Genomic DNA, 18655 nt, shown 5'->3' on the forward strand with positions numbered 1-18655 from the left:
ACGGTTATTATTCCAACAAGACCACTGTTTGAACCATGCATTATTGAAGTAAGACAGAGTAAGCACGTGCTGCAATTACCAGCCTTTCTTAACACTACTTTAAGGCTTTCAATGTACCAACAAAAAGCACCTATTTTCCCCACTCTATCCTTTCATCATGTATCTATGGGGTTAGGCATTAAGCTTTACTATATTTCTGGTCACCATATCTAGTGGAAGAATAAATCATATGGGGTTAAGTGCAGCAACCTTAAAGTACCATTGTAAAAGCGAGATGAATGCCAACTATTAAAAACACAAATGTAGATATATCTTCATATTTGCCCCTAGCAGTGCTGATTAACACATTCAGGTTTTTTAGTTGTTTTTTTTAACTTCCAATGCCGACGATACCCAAGTTGTTTCCTTCTCAGACCCTCTTAACACCGGCCAAAGATTTCATAATTGCATGCTAGAGATTAGTTGTTGGATGGACCGTAACTGCCTCAAATTAATTTCCAGCAAGATGGAGGTTCTACTCTTCGGGAAGGATACTTCTTTCTGGATGCCATCTTGTTGGCCTACAGAGTTATGAACCTTACCTACACCAACTAGCAAAGTTAAGAATTTGGGTATCCTAATGGATAACAGACTTTGGTTCGGTGATCAAGTGAATGCCACAATATCTGTTTCGTTTTACACACCAGATAATCAAAAAGTCCTGCAGTTCATTCCCCCTACTCTACAACTGTAGTAACTACTCTTGTTTTAGTATAACTTTTCTACTGTAATGGTTTATTTCTCAACTTCTGTTTGCAATATGCCGACAAGCTACAGGTTATCCAGAACGCAGCAGCCAAGCTGCTACTGGGAATTCCTGAAACTCAGTCAGCCAAACACGCCTTACAGAAGCTACATTGGCTTCCAGTAAAACATAGTGAGTTTCAAGGTCTTGAGTATCACTTATAGGACCTTACAGCACTTTAGCCCTAAATTCCCTAAAGATAGGTTTAGATGGTACCAGCCTGAAAGGTTGCTACGCTCGAGCACTGCCTTGAATGTTGTGCCTAAGTTTAGGCTTTCTGCTTGAGGTGGAAGGAGTTTCGTAGGAGGGACCTAAAAACTATGGAACTCCCTCCCTGCACACGTGAAGTGCCTGCCCGACCTGATGTCTTTTAGAAAGGTTCTCAAAACCTGGCTTTTTAATAATTAATGGGCATGCACTTCTCCTTACCCTAGCAGCGCCAAGATGCCTCCGGGTAATTGTTGCACTTTACAAAATCTTTTTAACATAACATTCTCTGTGAACTTTTGCAGTAGACCATGATCGAACTGTTCATGGTATGCCTTAAATAATGATTCCTGAACTAATTTTCTCTTATTCCAGTCAGTCAGAAAATATAGTACTCTATGATCCACATTACAAGGTACATGTAATTGGGGGTATTGAATGGGCATCCCTGAATTAATCGTGTTTGGGGGGGGGTTGTTTAACTTGGGTGAGCAACAAATAGTGCAGAATAAACATTCTTGGGTGAACCCTGATAGTCCCCAGGCTAACAAGGAATTACCTGAGGAATCCATATTTAAGGGTACGATTTCCCTGACTAAAGTGGTTTCGAGCCCCATTGAGAATTATACACTTGTTGAAATTAGGGCCTATGTGCGCTAGATTGATTTGGTTGGTCAAATGTCTTGCCCTGATCAAGACAAAAATCTACACCTAATGAGGGAATTTCCTTCGCCTGTACTTCACCTTCCTTTCACTTGCATAAAATAACCTTTTGGGTGCTATGACTTTGTGGTCCTTTTAACTTGTGTTTGAGTGACATCGTGAGATTTTATAGAATGAAACATTTCCTAGCTAACGTAACAGAAAGTTTCAATTCTATTAAGGACTTGGAGGCGAGGATTATGCTATTCTTTCTCCACTTTATTGAATAGGAGCCATTATGAAGTTAACAACACAAAACTAGTATTCCCATGAAACATGGAGAATAAGAAAATGATAGTGTCCATGGACAGAATGTCCCCTCTTAACTGCACCAATCACAGGGCACCTGGGTGATGGTAGTCCTCTGTCATTGTCCATTCCCCTCTTTCGTCGCTGAGGTCAGCCAGTCAGGAGGCTTCACGAATCTTGTTTTCCAGAAACGCCTGTAAAGCAGAGTAAATGGATAAGCGACAGCAATGGCTAATGTTTAGCCTGTAGGGGAAACGATACAGTGAAACAACAGCAATGTCAGCTGGTATTAAAGACAGAATAACAAAACCTCTTACTTACCCTAAAACAAGGGAGGGAAAGGTACGAAAGACAACCTTGTACCCTGGGTGGGATAGTCCTCGCCTCTGAGTCCTTAATAGAATTGAAACTTTCCGTTAACGATAGCTAGGAAATTTTTCATTCGATGTCCGGACCGGAGGCGAGGATTATGCTTGTTTAAAGCTTGCTCACCACCAAATGAGCCATATCAATAATCGGTTCAAAATAAAACCGCTTAAAGGTAGAGTCTGAAGACCAATCTGCTGCATTCAGGATGTCTTCCAGACAAGCTCCCAGGGTAACTGCCTTAGAGGCCATAGCTCCTCTGGCAGAGTGAGCACCTAAGACTCGAAGGTCAATTCCTGCATCACCCACCTTACCCACCGGGCAATAGTGGGGGAAGAAGCCGCCTTATGGGGCTTCTTGAGCGCAATAAGCAATTGTCGCTCGCCCGGAGGACAGAACTCCTCTGACATTGCCCTGTACGCCTTGAGGCAAGAAACCACACACAGCTTCGGAGTATCCAGTAATGCAGGATAAGAGACTTGGTTTGCTTGCGAATCGTAAAGGTGACTCCCGTGGGAGAATAGATTCTGCTAGAAACATCCAGGGCCCTAACGTCCGAAACTCTCCTGCAGGCAGAGAAGCATCGCCAATTTGGCTGACAGTTCTTTCGTAGAAAGGAACCTGTTCGGCTGCCAGGACAGAAACAAGTTTAAAACCTGATTAACATCCCAGAGTTGAGAATAACGAGGTTCAGGAGGTAGAGAGAGGCGAATGCCTCGGAGGAGACGACAGACTAAGGGATGTTCACCCACAGGAGAACCGTCCACCATGGTATGACCCGCCGAGATGGCAGAACGGAAGGTATTAATGGTCCTGTAAGCCAAGCCCTCCTCCACTACGCTGGCCAAAAAATTCAGTATAGAGGTCCCATCTGTTGCCACAGGATTGAGACCAGGTTGCACACACCGATACCACCTCCTCCAGGTAGGACGGTATCGTTTGACGGTACTGTCGACCCAGACCTTGGACATGAATTTCTCAGCCACTCCCAAAAGGCCTGGGACCGCCCAGCGTCCCCTGTAATCCGCCACGCCATCAGGGTGAGAGAGCCTTGTGCTACTAGCGAATGCAGAATTCCGTCCAGATTGAGAAGAAGAGTCGGAAATCGGGGGAGTGTGATTGGAGAATCCAAAGAAAGTTCCATAAGAACCGAAAACCAAACTTGAGACCTCCAAATTGGAGCAATGAGGACCACGTCCGCTCCTTGGCGTTAAACCTGGGCTGAGACCCTCGTGAGCATGGCGAACGAAGGAAAGGCATAGCCCCTTTCTTCCTGCCAATTCTGAAGGAAACAGTCTGTCCGCGTTGCCTTGGGATCCGGTTTCCAACTGAAGAACCGGGAAAGTTGGGGGTCCAAACGGGAGGCAAACAGGTCGACTGAGAATGAACCCCAGATACTCTGGAGATCCGTGAAGACCCCCGGATACAACTTCCAAAGACTCCCGTTGTGAAAATGGCGGGAATGAAAATCTGCTATCTGGTTGTCCTGACCCGGTAGGTATTCCGCCGTAACGGAAACCTGATGATCTAGGCAATACTCCCCAAAATTTGCTGCCATGTCCGAGAGAGCTTTTGAACGCGTGCCCCCAAGATGATTGATGTATGAAACTGCCGATATGTTGTCCATCTTGAGCAGGATGCAGGACCGAACCGAATCTTTGGTCCAACATTGGATTGCAAACGACCCCGCCAGGAGTTCCAAGCAGTTGATGTGCAACTGCTGCTCCTGTGGTGACCACACACCTCCCGTAGTGAAATCTCCACAAAGCGCGCCCCAGCTGGATCTGACGGCGTCTGATTCTATAACGATATCCGACGCAGAACCGAAAATCGCACGCCCATTCCAGGCCTCCATGTTGGAGAGCCACCACTGAATTTCCTCTCTTGCTTCCGTAGAGTGACACCTTCTGAGAGTAGGAGAAACGCTTGCGAAGGTGTTGGGCCTTGAGGCGCTGGAGGGCCCTGTAATGGAGTGGCTCCAGGAAGATAGCTTGAATCAATGCCGAGAGAAGACCCACAATGAGGGCCAGTTGCCTGCGGGAGCGGCGTTGAGTGAGAGCTCTCCTGAGGTTGTGATGAATTTTCGTCATCTTTCGGGAGGGAAGACTGAGCGTAGCTGCCACAGAGTTGATAGAAAACCCAAGGAAAATGACCCTTTGGGATGGAACGAGGGTGGACTTCGCCTCGTTGATCACGAAGCCCAGGCTTTGGAGCAAATTGACCGCTGTCTGGAGCGGATGCGTCAACTCGTTGGGACACTCAGCCATCAACAAGATGCCGTCCAAGTAAACTATGAGTCTCATACCGGACACCCTAAGACGCTCGATCACTGGACGGAGAACCTTGGTGAAGCACCAAGGCGCGGAGGAAAGACCGAAAGGCAGAGTGGTGAACTCGTACATCTTTTCCCACCAGTGAAATTGAAGGAACCTCTGGTGAGGAGGAAAAATGGGTATGGTCAGATATGCGTCTTTGAGATCGAGACGCGCCATCCAGTCGTTCAGCCTGAGGAGGTCGCTAAGACGATGGATTCCCTCCATCTTGAAGTGGCGATAAGCCAGCCACTCCTTGAACTCGCGCAAGTTGATGACGGGCCTCTGGCCCCGTACGTCTTGTCCACCACAAAGAGGTTGCTTATGAAGCCTCGGGGATGGGGCAGAGTTTCTATAACGGCCCCTTTGCCCAGAAGAGATTGGACCTCCTGATCGACCAACGCGGCGTCTGACGAATAAGCAAGAGGATGCGGCGGAACCAGTTGGAAGGGATCCCCGTGAAACTCTATCAGAAACCCTTGAACAGTTTGGAGAACCGAGGCGTCCCCGGTGACAGAAGTCCAGACCTAGAAAAAACGTGCCAGACGGCCCCCTACTTTTAGAAGGGAAGAAGGTGCTAGTTAGGTGCACAGCAGTGGAACTTCACACAATTGGGCCTTTAGGGCTCACTCAAGTGACACAGGGGAAAAGGTCTTTATACTTTACTAATCACTGTCACAAAAAATTGTACATTGCCATCACTGTGCTCGTGCTATTTAACCTGGTACTGGTAAAGGGCTGTTGCCTTTGCCCCGAGTTAACGCACCCCTCACGGTCTAACACCGAAATCCGTGAAACATTTTTAAGTCATGGCTCACACAAATGATCCATGTTCATTCACGAAGAGAAATCATTACCAAGGATCCTGATTCCACTGCAGGGGTGCACATCATTACCTTTTCATTAACAACTGAAGGAAATAAAACAGAACATTGCAAAATGCCCAATTCTTAATTTAGCATCACTTGTGATTTACATGAATAAAAAAAATCAGTATGATGATCTTGTTTCTCAGTCCCTTGATTGCGAGCTTCTGCTCTGCGTTATCGTCCAGTACTTAGAAATGAGTTACGCTTGACATTTTTATAATTGAATAATCGCAGTGGCTCATTTTTCTTTGGAAAGTCTAAAACCGTTATTCCAACTTTATCGAAAGCAATATATAGAATTATAGCCGGTAACGGTGAATTGCAGCAATATTTTTCACTAGGGGTTCTGTGTGACGTAATAGTGACAAGAGCGAATCTCGAGTTGTCTGTGATGTCACTCGGAGCCTCAAACTGAAAAACATCCCTGTTATGAAATTTTTGTTCAGCTATAATTTTATGTTGTGTATGGCCCCCAAAACCATATGCCTCTATCTTCAACTACTGTGCAGGGGCAGGTATAGTGGCAGTGTCGGCTAACTACTTTTAAAAGTGTTGGGGCACATGCAGCACATAAATCATTAAATCAGTCAGTATGCCTTGTAAAAATAGGCAAAGCAAGGGAATGCTTACATTTAAAATGTAAATAGTAGCAAACTTTCAGTTAGATATAGTAGCATACGCTGACTTTCTATGTTAAAAGTGAGTCAACAGCCAAACTAAGTGTATTCAAATGGTGCAGTTTTAAAAGCATATTTATCTCTAACTTTGGCTGTGAGAAAGATAGGAAAGGCATTCAAGGGCTTATAACCAATAAGTGAATAAAAACCAAGAATCCACATGGATGTGCAGCGGTAAATAATTTCCTAAGGTACGTCGACAGAACCCAGGGGTTCTATGTTGTCACCTGAGCACTTTGTGGACGTGCTAGGCTGAGGAGAGGAATGGGAGGAGTCTGGAGACCCCATAGAGAACCAGGAGACTATGGACTGGTATGGGGAACTTGGGGAAGCCAGTGGTCTGGATACTTCCCCAGACACTGGCATGCTCTCCCACCTACAGTGGCTAAGGAGGAGGGGTGTCCTATGCTGTGGTGGTTCAGAGGGCAGCTGAGGTCCTTGACTGGAGCTGCCCTCAGTGCAGGTCAGGACTAATCTCCTGACCGAAGTGCTTCAACCTGGATCTTCCACCTCTGAACCCCTTTTGCCCTTTAATGAGGCACTTACGGACGTCCTACTAGGAACTTGGTCCAAACCTAGCACAGGGGTTCCTGTTAACAGGACGGTTTTACGCAGTCATCGCCCAGCACCGGGCGATCCAAAGTTCCTCAGCCAACACCCCACCCCAGGAAGTTTGGCGGTGCAGGCCTCTACTTCCCAGGGTGCTTTCCCTTCCGCCCCTCCGGATAGGAAATCCAAGAGACTGAACTCTTTGGGGGAGGAGATATTTTCTTCCTCCAGTCTGGCGTTGCGGTCGGTGAATATCCCATGCTTATTGGGCCGTTTCTCCCACTCTCTTTGGGAGATGGGTGCGCAAGTGCTGCCACAAGTCCCGGAGGAGGCCCGGGCTGTGCTCTCCCAGGCTGTCTAGGACGGGAGAAATGCGACAATCCACCATTCGGTGTGGTTTGGATATGACCGATTCGCTGGGCAGGTCTATTTCATCGGCAGTGGCCTTGAGGCGCCACCCCTGGCTTCGTACATCTGGCTTCTCGGGGGATGTCCAAGCCAATTTAATGGAACCCGCCTTTTTGGGGGAAAGGCTGACTCGACCCTGGTCAGGTTCAAGGACTCCCGAGCTACAGTCAGATCATTGGGCCTCTCCTCCACTCATCGTGGCCAGCCTTCCTTTCGCGGCAACGGAAGGGATTTCCAGCCGTGTCTGCCCTATCCTTGCCACCGTCCCGCACAGACTTCCCAAGCCACGCATGGACGTGGTACATTCCATCCTCAGAATGGCGGTCAGAAGTCGTCTGCCACACTGCCCCCAGCAGCCACAGCCTCCAAGCACTCCTAGGCTGATTCTGCAGGACCACACTATTCCAGTAGGTGGGAGAATTAGTCATCATCTTCCCCGCTAGAGATCTATAACAGACAAGTGGGTCTTGCAGATCGTCCAGGAGAGATATTCTCTTCCTTTCCTTCCTCCACCTATTCTGCCAAGTCAGGAACGGCTGGCGGAGGATCACTTAAAACTGCTCCAAGAGGAAGTTAAGGCTCTTTTGGCCAAAGGAGCTATAGAAAGGGTTCCAGTTTCAGAAGTAGACAGTGGCTGTTATTCCCGTTAATTTCTGATGCCGAAGAAGAACAAGGGTCTTCGGCCTATTTTGGATCTTCGGATTGTCAATCACTTCCTCAAAAAGGAGAAATTCAAAATGCTTACATTGGCTCAGACCAAGGAGATTGGATGGTAGCACTGGACCTGCAGGATGCCTATTTTCACATTCCTATCCTGCCGGGTCACTGGTGTTACCTACGGTTCAAGGTAGGCCGTGAGCACTTTCAGTTTACGGTGCTCCCCTTAGGCCTTACAGTGCCCCTCGGATGTTCACCAAGGTGATGACAGTGGTTGCAGCTCATCTGCGCAGGTTAGGGGTTTCAGTCTTCCCCCTACCTCGACAACTGGCTGTTGAAGGTGTCCTCGCCCCAGGCAGTTGTCTCCCACCTTCGTACTACGGCGGACCTCCTGCATTCGTTGGTTTTATCTATAAACGTGCCGAAGTCACACCTGACTACCTCTCAGACACTCCCTTTCATCGAAGCTGTTATGGACACAGTGCAGTTTCGGGCTTATCCTCCCGAGCAGCAAGTCTAGGATATTCAGGTTATGATTCAGATATTTCAGCCTTTATCCTGGATTTCGATGAGGTTGACTCAGGCTGTTGGGCCTCATGGCCTCCTGCATCCTGTTGGTAAGGCACACGAGATGGCGTATGCAGGCTCTGCGGTGGGACTTGAAGTTCCAATTGGCACAGCATCAGGGAAATCTCACCGAAATGGTTCAGATCTCGGAAGGAACTGGAAAGGTGTGGAGAAGTGTGGCTCAATGGTTAGAGCGGCAGACCCTGATGCAGAGGTCTGGCCTGGGACCAGGGTTCAATTCCCGCCTCGGCGGGTCTTGGGCTCAATTTCCTCGGACCTGTTAATTCTCACCTCAGTGCCTATTCTAATCATGGGTCCCACTCTGCAACTCTGGGCAATAGCTTGCTTAATCTCCACAACGGCCCCAACAGCGCTGGGATGCCTGGCTTCACCTTGGGGGTGCCCAGGAGTGGACATTTCACAGGGAAAAGCCAGGAAGGGTTCCACAGCAGTATGAGTACAAGCGCCAAGACACCCCGGTTCGGGGTATAAGTGCTCTATACAAGTACAAATTCATTTCAAAGGATCTGCAGTGGTGGTTATCAAACCGAGATTGGGTCAAAGGCAGACCTCTCTCCCTTCCCCAACCAGATTTCACAATTGTGACGGATGTGTCACTTCTGGGATTGGGTGGCCAATTGGGAGAGATGGAGATCAGGGGTTGCTGGTCTCCAGCTGAGACGGGGGCTCCATATAAACGTGTTGGAGCTCCGAGCAATTTGTTTGGCATTGAAAGCATTTTTCTCCTCTGTCAAGGTGAAGTTGGTGCAGGTGTTCACGGACAACACCACCGCCATGTGGTACTGCAACAAGCAAGGCGGGGTGGGGTCATGGACCCTTTGTCGAGAGGCCCTGTGTCTCTGGACGTGGCTGGAACATCAGGGCATAACCCTGGTGGCTCAACACCTGGCAGGTTCTCTGAACGCCAGGGCTGACTATCTCAGCTGTCGATGCCTTCAGGATCACAAATGGCGGCTCCAGTCTGAAGTGGCGCAAGGTCTCTTTCAGCAGTGGGGAGATCCTTGGTTAGATTTCTTCGCCTCCGAAGAGAAGTGCAATGTCAGCAGTACTGCGCGTTGGTGGAGTTTCCAAGGCGACTTTCGCTCGACGACGCGTTTCGTCGCGAGTGGAGCTCAGGCCTGTTGCACGCCTTTCCTCTCATACCACTTCTGCCCAGGGTTCTGAAGAAGATCAGGAGCGACCAGTCCCAAGTCATCCTTGTGGCGCCGGACTGGGCAAGGAGAGTTTGGTATCCAGAGTTTCTGAGCATGAGTGTATATCCTCCGATCAGGCTGTCCTTTCGGGAGGATCTTCTGTTGCAGCAGCAGGGGAGGATTCTCCACTCAAACCCGTCAACTCTGCGCCTCCATGCGTGGAGATTGAGCTGTGACAGTTGATGGCTTTTGACCTTCCTCCCGAGGTCTAATGTTATTCTGGCAGCCAGGTGGGCCTCCACTAAGTCTGTATACACCTGCCGTTGGTGTATACAGTTGGTGTTTTTCTTTTTGTGAGGCACTTGATGTGTTGTATTACTTGGAAGAGGTTTCCTGCCTCCTATCTTTGTGCTTGACTGATTCTACTTATCTTTGACACTTTGATCATCAATCTTGCATGCCTGTGAGGAACAGTGTTCTGTCTAAGAGCTTGTTTACTTTGAGCCGCGCTCTTTACTAATAACTAGGCATGGGCAGTGAACTCCGCTCTCTTCGCTGAGTTTTACGCACTCCGTGGAGCATGCAAAGTTCTGAAAAAATCCACTCCGCGAAGCAGAGTAGAGGTCTTTTTGCGCTTGCCAACGTTAAGTTGGTGCAAGCAGGGAAAATGCAACGCTAGACCATCTCCCAGCGAGATTTCTCAACGCAGGCGTTTGCTGGTGGTTGTTATCGCTCGCGTTGAGAAAGCATCCATTCGCCCTGAGGAAGCTGCAACCAGAGTAGAAAATATGCTCGAGCGGCAGAAAGAAGCAGCGCCCTTCATGCACTGCATATGGCGCAGTTCATGCTGATATTCCCAGCGCGGGCCAAACAACCAGTGCTAAAAATCTGCGAGAATGCCACTTGCGGAACAGTTTTTTGGGTCACTTCGCAGACTTCCGCATCGCAAAACTTCGTCCAGGCCTACTAATAATATAACTTAAACTTACTCAATTTCAATCTCATGCCATAGGCACTGGAAGTAGGGGAGTGGGGGTTGCTGAAGCACCTCCAGAATAACGATGCTGGGGTTCAGAAGCGAATGAGCAATAAACATGCCTTTAACCCCTTCGCCGCGGCACGAATTCCGCCTGGGGGGGTTTGGGGGCAGCGCGGCGCCGCCATGCTCATGACGGAACCACGCCGTCATGAGTCACGGGCGAGCTGTGCTCATGACGGAGTGGTTCCGTCACGAATCCGCCCACTCGCGCTAATCGCCCGCACAGGCGGGGAATCAGCGCCGCGTTGGCGGAACGGCCGCCAAAGGCCGCAGCATGACGGAACCACTCCGTCATGAGCACACGGCGCCCGTGGCTCATGACGGAGTGGTTCCGTCATGAGCAGCGATGAGGTTAAAATTCGTTTTTATCTTATCACATTTGCTATGCATTCACAGAGGTCAAATGTTAAGCTCTGCCTTTTAAGGAAGGTTGGTGTCTACTTTTCTTTCTCTGACTGCAAAAAGAGAGGATTTATGTGACAATTTTGTGAGTCCTGGAGGGGAAAGGCTGTAGGATGTTATTTTCTAGCACACAACAAAATTGAAACGCTGGTAAATAAACTGTACAGATATTTCAGAATTAGGAAAGCACAAATGAAGCACTTTTTTCTTGTAGTTCTGAAGTGTGGTGGAAACAAATATTTGAGTACGATCAAAATAAATTAATACACTAGGCGATGCTGATTTCTACACATTATCAGTTGTTCACTGTTTAGTTTTATATGTAAATCTGCATGTCTGTGCAAATGTAATGGTAATCTTAATGGAAAATGTGTTGTCTATAATGGCAGTGCTTTACTGTATCATGAATACTCCACTCTATGCTCTTCTACCACACTCTGCTCCATGCCACTCTATCACAATCTACTCCGTGACACTCTACTGCCCTCTACTATGTCACACTCTATGCCTTATAACGCCACACCACTCCACCCTTCACCTCTCTTTGACACTGCATGCTGCAACACTCCACCCTATGCCACTCCACTAACCTCCATCTACATCACTCTACTCCACCCCACTCTTCTCCACCCCACCCCACTTTTTACCCAACTCAACTCTACCACACCTCTACTCCACTCTGCGCCACTTCACACTACTTCACAGCACACCCCACACTCTACAACACTATACTCCCCTCTTTACCACTACTGTGTGACACTAGTTCACTCAACGACCCTCTGCCTTACGACACATCACCCTACAGTGCAGCGCTGTACTCCACTGCACTCTACCACACTCTGCTCAACTCTATGCCACTCTACTCCAACCCACTCTGCTCCACTCTGACACTTCACTCTGCTTTACTCCACACCACTTTACTCTATTCCGTGCCACTTCGCCATAAGCCTCTTCACTCTGTGACACTCAACTCTACAACACTACTCCACTCTACAACACTACTCCACTCTTCGTCATTCAACAGTATGCCACTCTACTCTATGCCACTCAACAACACTCCATGGCATTCTTCACCACTGTACGACACACTTCTGACATTCTACACAACACCACAACACTACTTCACTCTATGCCACGCCATGCCAGTAAGTAGTCTATGCCCGATTTGAACCTAGGCGTGAGGGCTCGGATACATGAGCTGGACATTTGGACTTTGACCCCTAGTGCCGTGGGAGTAAACCACAATATGTGTGCTCTGTCTGATTGTCAAGCCTAAAACACATAGGAAAAGTTAAGAAGACTCTCTAAGATGAATACCAGGCCTCCCCAAAAGATTCAACACATTGAGGGAAAAAAAGGAATCATTGGGATACAAGAAAACTCTGTAAAGCTGAAGAAGCCCTGACAACACCCCCTTTAGGGATGACCATTTTATAAACAAAAAGAAGGGAGTAGCTAGAAAGGCATCATTGAGGAACTTTTGGAAACAATATTTTTCAAACGTTTGTGAAGCAATGAAAATCTCATGGTACACACCAACCCTGATAGACAATCTGGAAAGTGTTAAGGCTTCCAAAATCCCTATAACACCCAAGTGATGATAAAATAGAAAAAGCAACAAAGAAAAATAAGTTTAAAAAAGGAGATTTGCCAAACGTATAGCAAACTTGACTAAATGTTTAAATAAAGAATGATCAGACTCCAACCAGCATATCAACCTCCAAAACAAGGTCAGAGGACATCGCCATCCCCATATTCCATAAACGTTAACAAAGCTGATTGTTTTGCCTGTTCTTTCTTCTTACGTAAATGTGTAGATCACAGCTCTACACTCTTCCTACTTCCATTGTACTCTTCCCCCTTTACAGACTTTCTACTCTTCAGAATTAGAGGATTCTGTTATCTTCCCTACAAGTCTCTATTGCCTGAAAATATGTTTGGCACATTCAAGTGTTCTGCTTTGATTAAATTCTGCAAATGAGTTTACTTGCCATCCTTATAAAAACGTCCTGCATTTACTTCCAATTTTCTTCGGGAGGTGGCCTTATGACCTAATGTTGAGCACATATATAAGTGCTGAAACTGTTAAGTTTATGCAATAGATTAATCTCTGTCCTTGTTAGTAGATAGTTCTCTATCTTTGTTTTTATGTATCTCCTTCTAGTCTTCGTTCACTATACTCTTTGCTATCTCCTCACCACTTTATGCTCTTTAACACTAGCTAACCCCCTACGTCTTTTCCAGTCCTCACCCTTTTTCCTCCTTCAGTCTTGACTCTTCACTCTTCCTAGACATCCCATCGATTTTTAGATGTCATCTGTTGACAACGCATTGCTGGACTGGCATAATTTACTATAAATAGGCTGTCCGGTTTTAGGTTTAAACCTATAATAACTGATAAAACCCCACTGGAAGAGAAATAGCCCTCACCTGTGAAAACATATAAACACTGAAAAAACACCTGCACTAAATTCCATTCAAGGAAAGGAAAAAGGGAGTGATAGTCATTTTTTTTTTCTTCTTGAAGAGGCCAATACAATGTAACTTTGTTATACAAGCTAGCAGTAAGAACATCTGGGCTAACATTATTCTGCATGACTTTTGTTTAGGGATGCCACTAAAATATTTTCTTCTTCCTTTTGTTTTTTTCAGTTCTGTGGTCTTTGGTCTAAAGATGCAGAGTTTAGAAGCATGTTTTAGGTCTTGTTTAATTATTTTATATACTGTAGAGAATCAGGAAATATCAAAATCATATTTGATTCTTTCACTGATAGGTAAAATGGCTGGTTTCATAAGAATCTTTCCTAATATGTGTCATCACATTTACCCACAGAGAAAGGGTAAAAACCCTTAATAAATCAGCCCCCAGTTTCTAGTGAGTCAGTATTGATAGTAGGCGAATTGCCAACACCTCAGGCTTTAAACATTCAATGCAAGGTATAGTGACAAGTATATGGGAAAAGAGCGCTATCACCAAGCATCTGGGATAGTGGTTAAAACATGACACTAGAATTTTGGAAAACATGGACCGCAGTGTCACTTGGGATGCTCTGCACAAAAGGTTCTTTCATAATTCAACAAAGATTGCAGCTACGTATGTGAAAAAGTTGTGTGATGACCTGTCAAAATTGATACCTGAGCTGAAGTGCTTTCCTGTAAGAGATCCTTTCCACTTGTTAGATGGTATGCTGAAATCTTCAGAGTTAATGAGGAATGCTATTGACTTTTTAGTCCATTCTGGTGCAGTGTTTTCTTATGCACAGGAACTAAAACGCAAATATTTATTATTTTCTGCTTTGTGTGGCATCAAAGAAAGAGTCATCCCAACTGTGCCCCTTAGCTGATGGTTCTCAGTCCAAGGGGCTATGAATGCTATATTATCCATGTGGCAACCGTTTACAGAATTTTTGCCGAGTGATGATGCCAAAGGCGAGAAATGTGAGGATTTTTGGTCACATATTGATAGTGATGTGAAACAAAAGTTCACTCTACTGCATTCTTAGATTTTTACAGGAATACATAACTGCCGTAGTGGACATAATGAAAAACTAGAGTCTGAAAACACCCTTGTCTGCCAAGTGTTCATCATAAATGGTATAGATGTGAAACATCTCCTTGAGAGTAGGCTGGGCGACACCTTTAGTGACTTTGCCACTGCAACATGTTCCATATTAGAGTGCTTGGCACTTCGTAAGCAAAGCAATGGTGAAGAGCAATTCAGGAACTTTTATTTTACAATGTATGAGAAATGGCTTGCAATGATGCATAGAAATGTCCCTTCACCATCAATGGCATTTTAAGTCAATGAAACCTTACTGTGGTACTCTGTTCTAGATCCCTTCCGTAAAAGGGAATTTCCTCAGTAGTTTCTAAAGTGCTGCTTCATTTTTGACCACTTCAATAACTCTGAGGGCATAAGCGCCCAGATCAGCACAAATGATGCAGAACCTGCCCTGAGAATGGCAATCTTAAAGTGAACCAGTATTGGCATGGAAAGCTATGTCAATGGCTGGAGTTAACAAATTGTCTACTGGCTGTTTTGGCGTTGCACATCTCAAGTGCCAATGTTGAGAGGGCCTTTTCACAGAAGTTTACATGGGAAGGAAAGAGCGAGCACACATGACCAAAGACTCACTGAAGAAGTATTGTATGGTGTACTACAATAAGTTTAATTAGCAAAAATCTATTTGGATCTCATAAACACTATACTTACACTGTCTATATACCATGCGCTACCGGTGCAAAAAGCAAGCAATAATAGAAGCGAAATGTTCCATAAACACCGGAAAAACACTGTTTCTATAGTTTTTAATGGCGTAAAAATGTGTAACCACTGATAACCACTGTTTTTTAAGGTATTAAAATCACTTGAAAACACTGAAAAATCCCCACCAGAATTTACCAAAAATAGAAACCGAAAACAGGAAAGCCTAACTATAAAGGACTTGGAGCTCTCCCATTGCTTACCATTTGTTAGAATCATTGCCCTTCTTCTTTGCTGCCCTCTAATTGTCCAGCACTTGCCAGGCATCACTTTATTTTCTTTCTGTGGAGCATGGGCCAAGCAAAGACTTTCATTTTAATTAGGGCCCTTCTGCTGATCATGCGGTCATTGAGGTACTATTTCTTCTCCTCCTCCACCCCAACGTCTAGTTCCACAACACTGCTGTCAGCTGACTCCATCATCTTTATCCCCAACCTGTACGATATATGTTGCTTGCTCTCTCAGTAGCCCCCCTTTGTCTAAAACTTATTTGTAAACAAACTTGTTCTCTGAGAAGTATTGTACATACTAACAAGTTCCTACATCTGAGCAAAGGCATCACAGGTTGTGATAATTGGTAACATATTGGATCATAATTGCATTGATATAGCACAAGGCTTTGAAGTGCTACAGGTCAATTCAAACGCAATTCGAGCAACTTTCCATGCCATTCCATTCAGTGCCACTCCACTCATTGCCACCCCATGCCTCTCCACTTAGTGCCACCCCACTCAGTGTCTAGCTACGCCATGCTACCCCACTCCGTGTCAATCCACTCAATACCACTCTACTCAATGCCACCCCACTCAATATCACTCTTCCCCACTCCACTCAATGCCACCCCACCCAATGCCACTGTCACGTAAGTGAGACTTATTGGTTTTGCCAATGCTTGTTAAATTAGCTGTTGAAAACCATCTTTGATCCTTCTTTTTTTCTCCCAAACAGGAAGCTATCTTTTTCAACCGCGTAGAAAGAAGCAACAACCAAAGCTGTTTAAATGAGAATGTCCCTGGCGCAGAGGGTGCTGCTCGGCTGGCTCTTCACCTTGCTGTTCCTGATTATGCTAGTGCTGAAACTGGACGAGAAAGCACCATGGAACTGGTTTCTCATCTTTATCCCAGTCTGGATATTTGACACCATTCTTCTCATAATGCTCATTGTGAAGATGGCTGGGCGTTGTAAGTCTGTTTATGATCCTCGGAATGGCTCACAGAACATGAAGAAAAAGGCCTGGTGCCTTGTGGCTATGCTTCTCAAATTAGCCTTTTGTCTTGTACTATGTGCCAAACTGGAGCAGTTTGACAACATGAAACTGTGTTTTGTCTTTATTCCATTGTGGGCCTTGCTTGTTGGAGGATTGGTCGAGCTTGGCTACAACATCTTTTATGTTCGAAGGGAGTAAGTTTTATGTTGACACAACTACGAGAAACCTATCCATATTCTACAGCAGGCCTCCGCCTACAAATGGTAAAATCCTAAAAAACTAAGAAGTCCTGGACTTGCTGCTTTGGTGGTAACATGCAAAGGAAAGCTGTGTTGGCTTTGGCTCTTCAGAACCACTTATCTTTCCCCTGTACAGTTTGTAAATAAAAGTACTATTGACATTCATTTATGATTGGTTATTTGATTCAGTTACGATTGGTTATTTGATTCAGTTACTTAAGCCTGGTGCTTCTGTGCGACTTAATCTCGTATAGCAATCAAGTTGACATTTCTCAGCTGAGTCATGACAGTAATCTTGTTTTAGACAAAAGTACATCACATGCTGCTTCCAGTACACCACTGGCACTGGCTGTAACACCACTTCAATATATAATCCGTAAGAGACTATTAAGTCCTATGAAATGCTTAATCAGAAGTACCAAGAGCTGAAAAATAAGGTGGAGAGGTATCATGAGTTCTGTGCCTTGAAGAATTATCTGTATTCCCCAGAACTGGTATTATAGAATGACCACTTTATCTTATTCTAGACAGTTCAAGCTTTAAAAGCTTGTAGATTTTCTGGTGTTGAGTGACCAATAAACTGAAAGGTGTTCAAAGTGATAACATGGTTTCTTAACAGATGGGTCTCTGTCCTGGTCTTATCAAGGCAGCCACAGAACACTAATGTAATATGGTGTTGTGTGGTTTAAGGGAGGGTAACAGCTCTCCAACAACCTTGCATGCAAAGATTGAGGCCTGGAACTGCACATCAAGAATGAGAGGCAGCAGAATTTGGTTAACCTCTGGAAAGATGCGCACCACTGGCATTTAAAAGTTTTGTTTATTTCCTACATCTCGAGACAGATCAGTTTACTTTTTGGGTAATGTTTTTCTCCACGATCAAGGTTACTCCTCTGTACAGTGCATTTCCTTTGCCCCACCTGTAACCTCACTGGGTTGCCTTCATTTTTTGTCCTTTGGAGCTGGCCTTTCTGATTAATGGAGAAAATGCAGTGTAAGGAGTGTCTCCCAAGTGTCCTCGTTTTCCGGCCCATAGCACATCTCCGAGTGTTACTATCTCCCTGTCCTGGGTCTCCATTCCTGTGTCGTCGTCTCCATGTCGGCACTTCCATCCAAGAGTCTTCCTTTCATAGTTAGCATCCAGTGTCTTCAAATAACATTGTCCCCCTTTCCAGTTGTCATCATATCCTGGTGGTGTCTATTTCCTACTGTTGCCTCAATGTACAGCACTCCGTTACTTTTCGCTAGGTTTACACTATGTAAATAACGACCCATACCTTTGCCTGTCCCAATGTATGTCTTCCTACTACAGCATCACCCTTTCCCAATGTTTCCCCATATCTATAGAATGGTGAGGAATACTGCATCTGATTTTCGAACTATATAAAGAATGTGCTCTTATTTAGCCTAAAATCATCTGCTGCTGTTTAATTCCCCACTCTAAAAAAAGTTAACCAGGATCATATTTGTGCCTCTAGCGCTTATGTAAAATACAAGTTCACTATGTAAAGATTTTACAGCAAAAAAGAAAATGTGCCTATTCACGCAAAAGGCAGTCCTTCAGAAGCAGGTTGTTTTGATTCTTATTCATGGCTACACCTTCATAGGACCATGGCAGGATAGTCGCTGTTCAGAAAACGGTCAGTAGGGCTTGATGTAAAATATAAATAGAATTAAAAAGACAATAACAAAAGAGAAAATCAAACTACTAAACCTTTTTAGAAAAATGTATGAGGTATATGGGATTAGGAAGATGTGTATAATTATGTTGAGAAGTTGATGGTTAGAATAAGGTATGATCTAAAGAAAAGTGTTGTGGTTAGGGTTGAAGTAAGAGTTTGGAATGGAACGGGGGTGGGGTCCCAGTGTCATTATGTCGATACTTATATCCTGGCCACATCGTCTTCCTGTGTTGGTTTCTTAATGTCTTTGTCTTCCAGCTGGAATTCAGTGTCTGCATTTCTCAGGCTATGATTTCACATTTACCGGGCAGGTGTGACGCA

At 45.4% G+C, this 18655-nt stretch overlaps 1 protein-coding gene across 11 annotated transcripts in view; it reads left to right on the forward strand.

Annotated features, from left to right (window-relative positions):
* TMEM60 (transmembrane protein 60) overlaps positions 1-16817 on the forward strand; it is a 206412-nt gene extending 189595 nt beyond the window's left edge. For all 11 annotated transcript variants that reach the window (XM_085653991.1, XM_085653998.1, XM_085654001.1 and 8 more), the window contains one exon: positions 16155-16817. In XM_085653991.1, coding sequence (XP_085510117.1) covers positions 16207-16611 — 405 coding nt within the window. In that variant the 5' untranslated portion in view covers positions 16155-16206 and the 3' untranslated portion in view covers positions 16612-16817. The remainder of the gene's footprint in view (positions 1-16154) is intronic.
* The last annotated feature ends 1838 nt before the right edge of the window (positions 16818-18655 follow it).

Source organism: Triturus cristatus, chromosome 4_1 (assembly GCF_964204655.1).
Source record: "Triturus cristatus chromosome 4_1, aTriCri1.1, whole genome shotgun sequence".
NCBI lineage: Eukaryota > Metazoa > Chordata > Amphibia > Caudata > Salamandridae > Triturus > Triturus cristatus.